The 11,320-nt window shown below is 39.6% G+C and overlaps 2 protein-coding genes across 2 annotated transcripts in view; one reads left to right on the top strand and one right to left on the bottom strand.

Moving 5' to 3' along the window:
* Positions 1-130: 130 nt before the first annotated feature.
* Positions 131-3,300, bottom strand: LOC106952279 (syncoilin-like). Its single transcript, XM_015040294.1, has 5 exons — positions 3,100-3,300; positions 2,418-2,888; positions 809-1,219; positions 610-734; positions 131-533 (listed from the first exon to the last, which is right to left on the bottom strand). The coding sequence occupies exons 2-5, from the start codon at positions 2,880-2,882 to the stop codon at positions 395-397; spliced, it is 1,140 nt and encodes a 379-aa protein (XP_014895780.1). The 5' UTR covers positions 2,883-2,888; positions 3,100-3,300; the 3' UTR covers positions 131-394.
* Positions 3,301-4,532: 1,232 nt separating this feature from the next.
* The window catches only part of LOC106952287 (uncharacterized protein KIAA1522 homolog), a 33,697-nt gene continuing 26,909 nt past the window's right edge, over positions 4,533-11,320 (top strand). Inside the window, exon 1 of the mRNA XM_015040303.1 lies at positions 4,533-4,841. The gene's annotated coding sequence lies outside the window, so the exon portion shown is untranslated. The remainder of the gene's footprint in view (positions 4,842-11,320) is intronic.

The following is an 11,320-nucleotide window of genomic DNA, read 5'->3' as shown; positions in this document are numbered from 1 at the left end:
AAAAAAAAAATTTTTAAAAAAATTTTTGAATTTTTTTTTTTTTTTTTTTTTTTTTTTTTTTGGAGGCCAGACTTAATGTTCTATAAATTAGGAATTTTGTTAATGTTTGCATTATGCTGCAGTTTCTGTCAGGAGAAACTACAGCACGATGTATTTGCTGCAGAAAAAAATGTAATAAAAACCAGTGTTTGTTTTTTTTATTAAATTCTCATGGTGTTGAAGTTAAAAATACAAACTCCATAAACTTGTCCAATTCTGAGAAGCATAATCTGGTAAAATTCTGACTGCTTATTTTGGAGTAAATCTGCAACAGTTTAAGTTCAAAGTCGTGGAAGCAGTTTTTGCTTCTAAAAGCCACTGAAGTTGTTTTTTGTAGATCAGTCCACAGGAAGGGTCAAATGCATCCTAAAGTAACATGATCTGCAAGATCATGATGTAAACTTTTAAGCTGTTCTGGGGTTTGATCTGCTTTCAGCCTCTGGAAATCGATAACTTCGTCCTCTTCAGAGATGTTATGCGGTTCATCGTTGCCTCTGCGAGACAGAACAGTTTTCAGCCACTTGTCACATGGATTCTCAATTAAAGCAAAACATATGTATGTAAATTTACCTTAAAAATGTGAGCTCTGTTTTCAGGCCCTCTGTGAGCTGCTCCAAATCAGTCCTGAAGGTTTTCTGAATCTCAAACTCCAATTTTAATTCTCTCAGTGTCTCTTGTAGTCCTTCCACTGTTTCCTGTATGAACAATACAATTTCCTTGAGGTTTACTCCATTCTAAACATCAATGTTTCTCTAGAGACAAGTCCTACCTTGTGATGTGCTGTCCTCTCCTCCCTCTCTATCTCCATAAGATTGATCCGTTTCAGCAGACAGGATCTCTGCACCTCCAGCCTCCGTATGTCTTCTCTCAGAGGACCCAGGCTGGCTCTCAGGTCCATCGCCTGCTCCTTGCAGTTTCTCAGTGCTTCCTCCCCGGCCTGCCTTCTCCTCAGCAGGGCTACCATGCGTGGCTCGTACCAGCCCTCCAGTGCCGTTACGCTGCCGCTGAGCCTCCGCTGCAGCCTGATGGAAGCCTGCCGACACTGGCTGACGTCACTCATGGTCCTCGACCGGCGCGGTCTAGAGACCTGATCTCTGAGGGAGTTGAGCTGGTTCTGGTGGTCAGTCTGCAGCTGGTGCAACTCATGGGACAGATCATGGAGACTGGCCTTGAGTTCCTCCTATCAATAAAGAGAGCATGAGGAGCAGATACACGGTAAGTTTTTGCACACATAGTGCCTTGTTTCACACTTGACTACATAAAGACCACAAATTTATATGTGGCATTTAAAGGCACTGAAACATGTTTTAAAATGTTTTTTTTTTTGGGAAATAAAATATCCATGTTATGCCTTTTAAGGCTACAAGTCTTCTGGAGAACGTCTCTGCCAGCTTTGCACATCTAGAGACTTAAATTTGTTAATATTCTTTGCAAAATAGCTTAAGCTCTGTCAGATGAATTCTTAATGCAGTTACTTGCCCTATATATTTTTTAGGTGTACCAGAGTAAAGTGCTTAGAATACACATGTACGCCACACTTTTCAGATTTTCATTCTTATCCTTTCCTTCCACTTCATACTTACTACTTTCTGTTTGTCTGTCGGATAGAATCTCAATAGAATACAGTAAAACTTGTTCTTGTAATGTGACTGGATACTTTTGCAAGGCGCTGAATGTAAACCGGTGAGCACAAATTTGTTACGGCAAAAACGGGATGTATGATATAATAAAATAAAATGGCTAATTCCAGCAACATCTTTCCTGTGAGAATAAGGAGTTTACTTTGCTAAACATTTAACAAAATGACAGAAATGTTCATTTATTTATTGCTTTTAGTTGAAGATTTTACAAAATGTAATGAAGATTATATGTAATCACATTGTTTTATCTCCCAAATGATAGACATGACACTGCACAGAACAAGTGTTGTGGCAATTGTTTGTCAAATCAAACATCCCATAAAAGTTCGATCCATAAGCCAATGTCCAAAATTTTACGCTTGCTTTTTATACAATTTATTTTTTTCTCTCAGTTGGCAAGCAAATAATAAAGATAAAACTTTTTCCTGCTGCTTCTTCTGCTCTGGTAAAAAAAAAAAATCATATATAAAATGGACTTACTGTCCTCCCTATCTAACTTAGGAAATAATGAAATCAAAAAAACAACAAAAAATAATAATAATAAAAAATAAACAATTACTAACCTGCAATTAAATTCTACAAATAATCAAAAATTATATAAAAAAAAGTAAACTGAGAATAAACGTGAACAAATTCAAAGTAATAAAAATAACGAATAAATAGTTCCAACAACAAGAATGATTAAAAGTTGCAACTCAGAGAAACATTTCAGGGAGCGTGAACAGGATGTGCACAGACCTGCGTCAGACCAGACTGAGCCACTTCGTACTCCTGTCCAGCCAGCGTCACCTGACTCTGGATGCAGTCTCTGGCTGCGGTGAACAGTTTCCTCTTCACCTGGTCCACTTCCTCGTGCGTGGCGACATAATCCAGCTGAGCCAGAGTGAGGAGCCTCCTCGCCGCCATCAGCTTTTCTCTGAGGTGTTCCACAACCTGCAGCATAGGTTTGTTCAGAGCGAGAAGCTCCTGGATCAGCTCGTCCCTCTGCCTCTCCAGACCCGACACTTGCTGAATCCAGTACTCAAAAAGTTCCCCCAGAGCTTTCATGCCCATCTGGTCCATCTTTAGTGCGTTGAGCAGTGCAGTTTCACACAGGGCTGCTTCAGAGTCAGTGTGTACATCATGTTTTGAAATATCCTCACTGTGTAATTCCTCAGCGGATGTCGTGTTGCTGTCGTCCTCCACTTGCTGTTTTCTGCTCATGACAAACTAAAGCAGAAAACAACTTTACAGTCATTGACCGAGAAATAATCTACATTAAATCACATCAGTGGTTTTAATAATCTAATTCCTTCTTTAATAGGCAGTTTAACATAATTAAGTATGCTAACTCTAACCGCTCTTATCCCAGCAATGACTCTCTACTCACGATCGAATCGTGGAGATGATTAACAACTCAAATTAAGTATACTTTACTCACTGTTTTGGAAATGCCAGCCCCAGTGTTTCAAAACTTTTGAGTGGAGTTTGTTCTTTAGTGCTAAGTAGTTCTTTGCTCTCCGTATGTCTCCAGGAAAACACAGGATCACTTTGTATTTATTAATAACACAGGAGGCATGGAGGGGAAACTCTATCTAGGACTCTCATGGAATCACAAACTGTGTCAGTGCTGGGAGCAGACTGTGTCTTGACCAGCTTATGTGGCATCAAAGTCTATATTTATACACATCAGCAGCTTGTTTTTTTTTATGTGTGCACTTAGTTTGCCAGTAATATTGTGGTGGAAAGCAACTGTTTTCATGAACTTTTAACCATAAATCGTCCAGGAAAGCGTTGCAATATTAGGAGAGCAGTGCAACCAGTTGCTCTGGATGTAATATTTGCATGATTAATGAACATATTTGTTTCAGCAGTTTTGCATACTGTCTATCAAGCCTCCCTCAGAAAAATGGAAATAAGCAACAACCTGGGACACATAAAAGAATTTCATCAAGATATGAGCAGAATAAAAGGAATATTGTAGTCTTAAAAACCCCAATGTCATGGTGCCTTGCAAAACTATTCACACTTATACTTTTACACCATTTTTCATATTTCATATTTCATATTTCTCAATTTACCTCAAACCAGAAGAGGACTCAGGAAACATTGAAGATGGTGATCTGATCAGACGAGATCAAAACTGATGTTTTTGGTCAAGATGCAAAACTCTGTGTGACAGAAAACTAATAATTCACCCTGAACACACAATGAAACATGTTAGCAGAAGTATCATGGTGTGAGGATTTTTTGTTTGTTTGTTTTTGTTGTTTGTTTTTTTTAAGTTAAAAAGCAACTATCCTTTTCTCTCCATGTTACAGTTACTACATACATTGTGTTAAGCTGTCAAATAAAAAAAACAAACATTGAAGTTTCAGGTTGCAGCATGACCAAATGTGGGAAATGTTAATTTCCAAGGTGATGCGTTAGGAAATTGTAAACCAATTTGAAATATTTTCTGAATAAATAAGTAAAAATTGGACCCATTTGTTAAATGGAACTAGCTTTAATTCCAGATATATTTAAATTTTAATTTAATTTATTTTAATTTTCAATGAATTTTACAAATCTGAGCCACATTACAGATGAATTAAAAATATTTAAAAGTTTAATTTAAAAAAAAAAAAGAAGTTTTGTCGTATGGACATGTGAGAAAAAAAATAGTGAAACATAAATATTTTTTTAATTTTCAAATTAATTATTTTTCTTTAAAATAACATTTTAGCAGTAAAATATGAGGACCTGTTTCGTGTTTTTGGGGGTTAGAGCTGTCGCAGTTTTGTACGTTCGCCACCAGATGTCCTCAGTTCGCCGACCACTGCCGCTCTCCTACCTGAGCCCTGCCTCCTACAGGTGGGATTTCCAACTCGGTGGTATTTTCTTTACTCCCTTCCTATCTGCCTTGGTTCATTGGAGCGTCCGCACACAGACAGACAGACAGACAAACAGCTCATGACAGCAGGGCAAACTCTTCTGTTTTCCTTCGACACAGTGGAGCCGAGTAAATGCTACAGTTTCGTGAAGCGCGCTGAAGTTTTCACGGAAATGGTTCACCTGAAGTTTTCTGTCGGACAGTAAGAATAAAAAAAGTTTGGAGCTGGAGAGAAATGAAGCCCCTGAGAGACGCTTCATATGGAGAGTGAGTGAATAAACCCTAACCGGATCTTTAAAAGTTTTAAAAAGGTAAGATTCTCTTTTCTTTTCACGTTTAGACGCAAAACTCCCTAATATGCTTTTTATTTTTTAGTTATTTGAAAACATTTGCGCTATAAACTTTACTTTAAAAATTAAATATACAATCTATATTTTCTTTTATCCAGTTTTTAACGTTTCTGCTCTAAGATTTATTTTTAAATTAAAGAGAAACCTTCTTGTTGAGGCCAATGTTCTACTTTGTAATCAAATAAAGTGGAGCGCTTTGAAGAATCCAACAGAGGTAATTTAAGACCTCTGACAATAAACCCTATTGTCTCCTTCCTCTCACCCAGCTGGAAATGCTTCCTTACCACATGATTTTCTCGCACTTGGTTTTGATTGTTGCCCATGCATTTTACACTGCTTGTTTGTGGACCTCTTTGGGCAAGGACTTTCATCCTTTTCTGTCTGTTCTGCTGCATCTGTGGAACTTTGGACAAATTTAAGATTTGGACTTGAACTTTTCTTTTGCAGATCAGTGAGGGCTGGGGTTCTGTTTCTTTTTTAGTTGCAATTTCACGCTTTCATACTGAAAAGTAGAGGCCAAGATGAAGCCATTTTTGTTTAGAAAGGGTGTGTCACCTACTGGTGTTCCTTCTTCACCATGTCTGCCATGCCAAGGCTTGCACCCAAGGAAATTACAGTTGTGGTATGTGAGCAGTAGCAAAGAGCAAAGATTCAGCTGTAGATCCAGACAGACATGAAAATCTAGATGATATAACAGGAGAAAACAGAGACGCACACATTTTCCTGATACAAATGTTCTCCAATTCCTGACCTGCTCATTTTTGCGTTTGAAGGACAATAACTTGAGTCAAGATGTGCTAATGCTAGAATGCTAATGGACAGTAACTTGAGTCAAAATGTGCTAATGCTAGAATGCTAATGGACAGTAACTTGAGTCAAAATGTGCTAATGCTAGAATGCTAATGGACAATAACTTGAGTCAAAGTGTGCTAATGCTAGAATGCTAATGGACAATAACTTGAGTCAAAGTGTGCTAATGCTAGAATGCTAATCCATTAACATTCTAACACTTTACTTTGCTATGAATGCTTTGCAATGTGCTAACTGGACACTTTGCTGTGTGTTCATAGCAAAGTAATGAACAGATGATGAAAAGAAACTGCAAAAATCACATGCAAGAAATCTGCTGAAATCTCTCTTTTAAAATGACCAGGTACAGTAGTTAAAAAAAAAAAACAATAAGGAATGCACTCAACCACACAATTTCTATGCCCATTTACTGCACAAGACTCCACTGTTGAAAAAAGAAAAAACATGGGTAAATCAGTAGATTTTGAGAAGCCTGTGAAATGCCGGTTAAATATCCTCTGGTCTGATTTGGCCAAAGCAATTGGTGAAAAAAAAAAAAAAAAAAGTCAACGGAAAGACTCTGAATTCGATCCCTGCCTTGGCTGGTGTGTTTCTTTCAGAAAGCCTGAAAGATGCATCATTTTGTTGTGAAACTGCTGTCAGGCTTAGGCTGAGTTGCTCAATGGAGGAAAGGTCATAGCCTCTTGTCCAGACAAGGCAACAGGAAGAACAATCAGTTCTGTAACAGCCACATGACTGAGTGATCTGTGTGTGTCAGTGTGGAAACGTCTGGCTCATGAGTGTGGAACGGGGTGCTGTTAATCAAAGGGATGAGTAAATGATCAGTAAGCCTTCATCAGCATTTTCAAGTGAGTTCATATTGTAAGGAGGCTAGCACCAGGCGGTCTGCAAATGCAAACAAGCTTGTTCCCACACTTGCCAAAATGCTTTATTTTCTATACTATAATCATTTTTCTTTGACTTCTGGCCATTTTTCTGCCTCTTCGGCTGAGAAAGCTTCAATTTAACCCCGAGTCCCAGCAGACACTCAGCAATGCCAGGTTGTATTTTTAAACCCCTTTGCTGTCCAGCTGTGTTTGCCCTCTTAGTGACTTGGTCAGTACTGCTCCATGACAGTTTCTTTTCTTTTTTTAAATTTTTATTTTCAAGAGTGACCAGGCAGTGCAGGGGGCTGTAAGACCTGCAGTCCTAACTTGGGATTCCTGGCAACCCTTGGAAGCGAAGCTAATGAGACCCAATACGTCCATTGTTTGTGTGGTCCTGTCCCGCAGTCTTTGTGTTTCCCTTCTGCCACACATCTATCTTACACAAATGGGTGATTTAAAGGCTTCTGTAGAACTAGATGGCATACTGAGTAGGTAATGCAGTCACTGGATTGGAGAAGAGATGCATCTAAAACATGAAGGACTGTGAGCCCTGAGGATCAGGATTGAGAATCGCTGTGCGATGGAGGAATTCTGAGAGTCTAAAAACCTGATAACATGTTAATTAGTCTGGGTTTCTGCTTGCATGCAGCCTAAAGTCACTGCTCAACAGATATCCTTTCCAACTTTACCTTACCACGAATCCTGTTTGTAAAGGATACCCCCTATCCCTCTGAGCACTGGGGCACACCTTTAGGAAGCCTGCATAATGAGTTGCCAGCATTTCCTAATAGTTAGTCACGCATGACTCAATATGCCTACATTTGTTGAGTAAACAGTTAATAGCCCTGCAATATTTTTTTTTATCACATATTGCATATTGGTAGCAGAAAAAAACCCCAGAATATAGTTGTTTAAAAATGTTGCAATTTATTAACTGTGCAACTTATATTTATTCTTGTTTGGGCAGAGCAAAAACTTAACAGAAGTAATGACATATAAGCATTAGGGCTAGGAACAAGCTTTGAGGAGGGTTCCTTTAACTTGTCTGTCTTCTGAGGAAAAGTGTAAAAGCCTGATTTCAGCCACCAGTGAATTGACTGGCGGTGATGGGCTATGCTCCCACCTCTGGCGCTTCCTCTAATCGAGGACTTTTAAACCCTATAAAGAGTTAGACTAGAAATATGAGCTGTTTTTTTTAAAACCCTGCCACACTTTAATACCAGTAACACAATTACCAGATTAGATGATAAACAGTTAGTCCAATGTATAAATCATTAGAAAAAGTTGCGGAACATTGTCCTCTTTGAATGCCGAGTTTCTCTCAGTGGAAACGCACAACTGCATATTATATTATCTCTAAATGACTTCCATGTGCCAGCTATTATCTGTTTTCTTCCATGTGGCCAATTGTGGCAGGGGGGCTGTAGGAGGGACGTGTGACAGGGAGAGGTTGAAGACTCGTACATCTGTGTGTGTGTGTGTGTGTGGTGGAGAGGGAGAAAGCAGATTTGGAGAGAAGAGTTCTTCAGTCGGTAATTATCAATCTCTCAGGAATGCTGCTGCCGCTCTTACCAGACAAGCCGCTGCATGGCTGCGACAGCTTCACAAGCTTCACCAGCTCGCGTTACCCCTCCATCACAGGTTCTCCTCCTCCGACATGCACACACAGAAGGGCGTACAATCTGAGAAAACCCTCCAGACTGTTTCTGAGGCTTCTTGTTGTTGTTTGCTTTTTGTTGTTCTTGTTACCGACATAGCTGTTTTCTGTAATCTTATCTTCTCTTCAGCAAACAAAGAGACCGCAATATGTCAGAATGAGATTATCTTTCAGCTCTTTTGCGAAAGCATGTCATGGAAGAAAAGCAAATGACTGGAAACTTTTGACCCAAAGTTTGGCTCTTTTTCTTTCTTTTGAGCATTTCCAGTTTCTTTCCTCTTGCAGCAACAATCACTGTGCCGGTCCTGTATGTCAAGCTCTCACAGTTCAGACTTAAGTTTGTTCTTGAGCACCAATGCTCGTCTTTGTTTGATAAAGCCCAGAGAAGACGGCCAACGCCCTGACTGATGCCTGCAGGTGCTTCACTGTAACACCAGTTTTGCTCAACACTTGCTATTTAGCAACAGTCGTAAAAGCTGAAAACTGTTATTTTCCACTCCGGGTGTTGATTTAATAAAAAAATAAAAACAACAACTGGAGTTTATCCAGACCATCCTATCGACTTCCTATAAGAAGAAATATTAATCTTCTGATCTGTCATTCTGGAAGCCGTGCCATGTGAAACCAGCAGCTGAGGTGTAGATGTGAATGGCTCCATGTATAAACTGAGCCAGTCCTAATCCAAACAAAGGTGGCCATCTGTATCACCGCCACGCCCTCTTGCCTTATCCCCATGAGGTAGCACAGTCTGCTAGTCAGGCGGCTTCCCTGTGTGACTCACTGCGATTGCGTTTACATTTCCTGGAGCCCCCTCTTTTGTCCCCCAGGCCACTCACTACCTGTGAGATTCTTATTTCTCTTGTTTGGCTCCAGAGCCAAAGAGATTACTGAGCAGTGAGTGAGCTAACCTGAACTTTTGAGGGGCCCCAACAGGATCAATACATGCTGAGTGGAGTGTAGCGTTGGCTTTTTGAAGTTCAGTAAATATGGGGAAATATCACAGGTTATACAAATTTAAACATCAGACAAAGATGAGGTGGGCAAATCCAGAATGCAGTTTTTATATTTTACTTATTGAGAGGAAATCTTTCCAAATCAAAGTGGCTCTACCTGTTGGGTATTTGTCAACTTGTCAGCCTGGGGAAGGAAATCGTTTCATCACTGGCCATGTAAATATCACTCTGTAGTGCCAACCTGATAGGTAAAAGTCTTTAAATGCTTTGTGTCCAGGATGTGAGGGGTCTGCAGAAATTTTAACCGTCCTTCTCCTGATCCTAGACCTGTGCAAGTGCTGGATTGAGGAAGATCCATTCTGGTGATCCTCTCTGCAGGCCTGATTATTCTTTGCAGTGTTGACCAGTTATCATGAAAAAAACATCATTAACAAAATTAGTTAGCTGAAGTTTAGTTATTGGCTAAAGTTTACTTTTTTTGTCCCCTAAAAGATCTCAAAATGCAACACATCATAGTCGATTTTAAGATATTCAATAACGGATGAGAAACTCTGAGTACATTTCGTAAAGTAAACATTGTATTCATGGTCAAACATGATGGTCTGGAAATGATTTAATGCTATGGAATGAACTGTCATCGTAGACGGAACCATGAAATCTGTTCTCTACCAGAAAGTCAATGAAGGAGACTATTCCTCGATCCGTTCATAACTTTAGGCTTAAGTGCACTTGGGTCAAGCATCAGGACCCAAGTGCACATAAGCCTACCAGCAAGCCTACCTCTGAATACCTTCAAAAATCACAATGAATATTTGTATTGGCCTAGTAAAAATCTTGATATAAGTCTGACAAACACCCAAAGTCTCACTGACGGTTACTTCCAAAGCTAAAGTTCAGTAGTTGCGTCTATGGGTGGAGCAACGGGGAGTAATACTTTCTCTCATAATAGCAGCTTTGGCTTGGACAGCCTCTTCTCTTAATAAATTATGAGAACTGTTTTGAATTTAAATTTGTCTGATGACCTGAAACAGGTAAACGTGACAGAAAACAGGCATAAACCTTTTAACAGCCCTTCAAGTTACAGAAATGTTATCTGACAGCCTGAACATTCACGGTGAAGACTGCTGACTTGACAGTAGTTTAGCAAACATCATGCTCAAGCAGAGGAAGCCCCAAAAGGTCATTGTTCAAGAGGCTGGTTGTACAGAATGCTGTTTCTATGTCCACTAAGGGAAAGTTGAGTGGAAGAAAACATGTGGAACAGTTGCACAAGCAAATGGGAATACACACAGGTTTAGAAGAGTTTGGAAGAGATTAAAGCTCCCCATTCAGCCGGTTTAGAGAACCTGTACAGTGCTGTTGTTTTAGACATCTGATTCCCCGACTTCTCTCTCATTCCTTCCACAATCCTTTGTCAGTGGTGGATAAGGCCTCTGTGCGATGTAATCCTGAATTAACTCATGTATGAGTACAGCAGAGCCTCGCTTCAGGCAAAGCAGGTGTCGCTGCTTTACATCTCTTCAACTTTACTTGACGTCTCTGCCAAGGGGAGAGGAGACGCAGACTTGTTCTGGAATTTGTGTCCTCAAGCTGCAGAGCATATAGCTGTCAGACGTGCTCGATCGATACATGGATACGTTGAGTCTCAAAAACTGTTTTCCTGCTGCCGTCTGCTTTGTGCGCTGTCATAATCAATGTTGCAGGTATTATTGACACAGAGACTTGAGGTTTGTGTGGTTAGAGTGGGATCATTTGTCCAAGAGTAAGGTCTAAATAAACAGCAGGTTGGGTCATATCTATGCCTCTGCAGAACTGAGGCCAGCCTACGAAACCCGCAAAAAAATTTAGCTGTAGCGTATGTTTGTTTTAAAGATCATGCGTTTCTGTTTTGTAGTTTGTCTGTAAACCTTTGTAAACTGAGAACGTCGGGTTAAGTTCTGTCTGGTGCCACCATGTAGCTCTATAATTAGAATGTAGGTGCTGTGGTTTTGAGAAAGCAATCCATTTTGAGCTTATTTCTAATATGAAAACAATGACTTTGAAAGTCTGAAACCTCGTTATTGAATTGAATTGTAAAAAAAAAAAAAAAAAAAAAAAAAACCCACCAAACAACAAAAAAAAAAATTTTTTTAAAAGTTAAAATCCGGGCCCCGC

The sequence above is a fragment of the Poecilia latipinna genome, unplaced genomic scaffold (assembly GCF_001443285.1).
Source record: "Poecilia latipinna isolate Pla-1442-1.1 unplaced genomic scaffold, P_latipinna-1.0 Scaffold504, whole genome shotgun sequence".
NCBI classification, from domain to species: Eukaryota; Metazoa; Chordata; class Actinopteri; order Cyprinodontiformes; family Poeciliidae; genus Poecilia; species Poecilia latipinna.
Note: the sequence above shows the minus strand (reverse complement) of the source record. Positions and strands in the feature narration are given on the sequence as shown.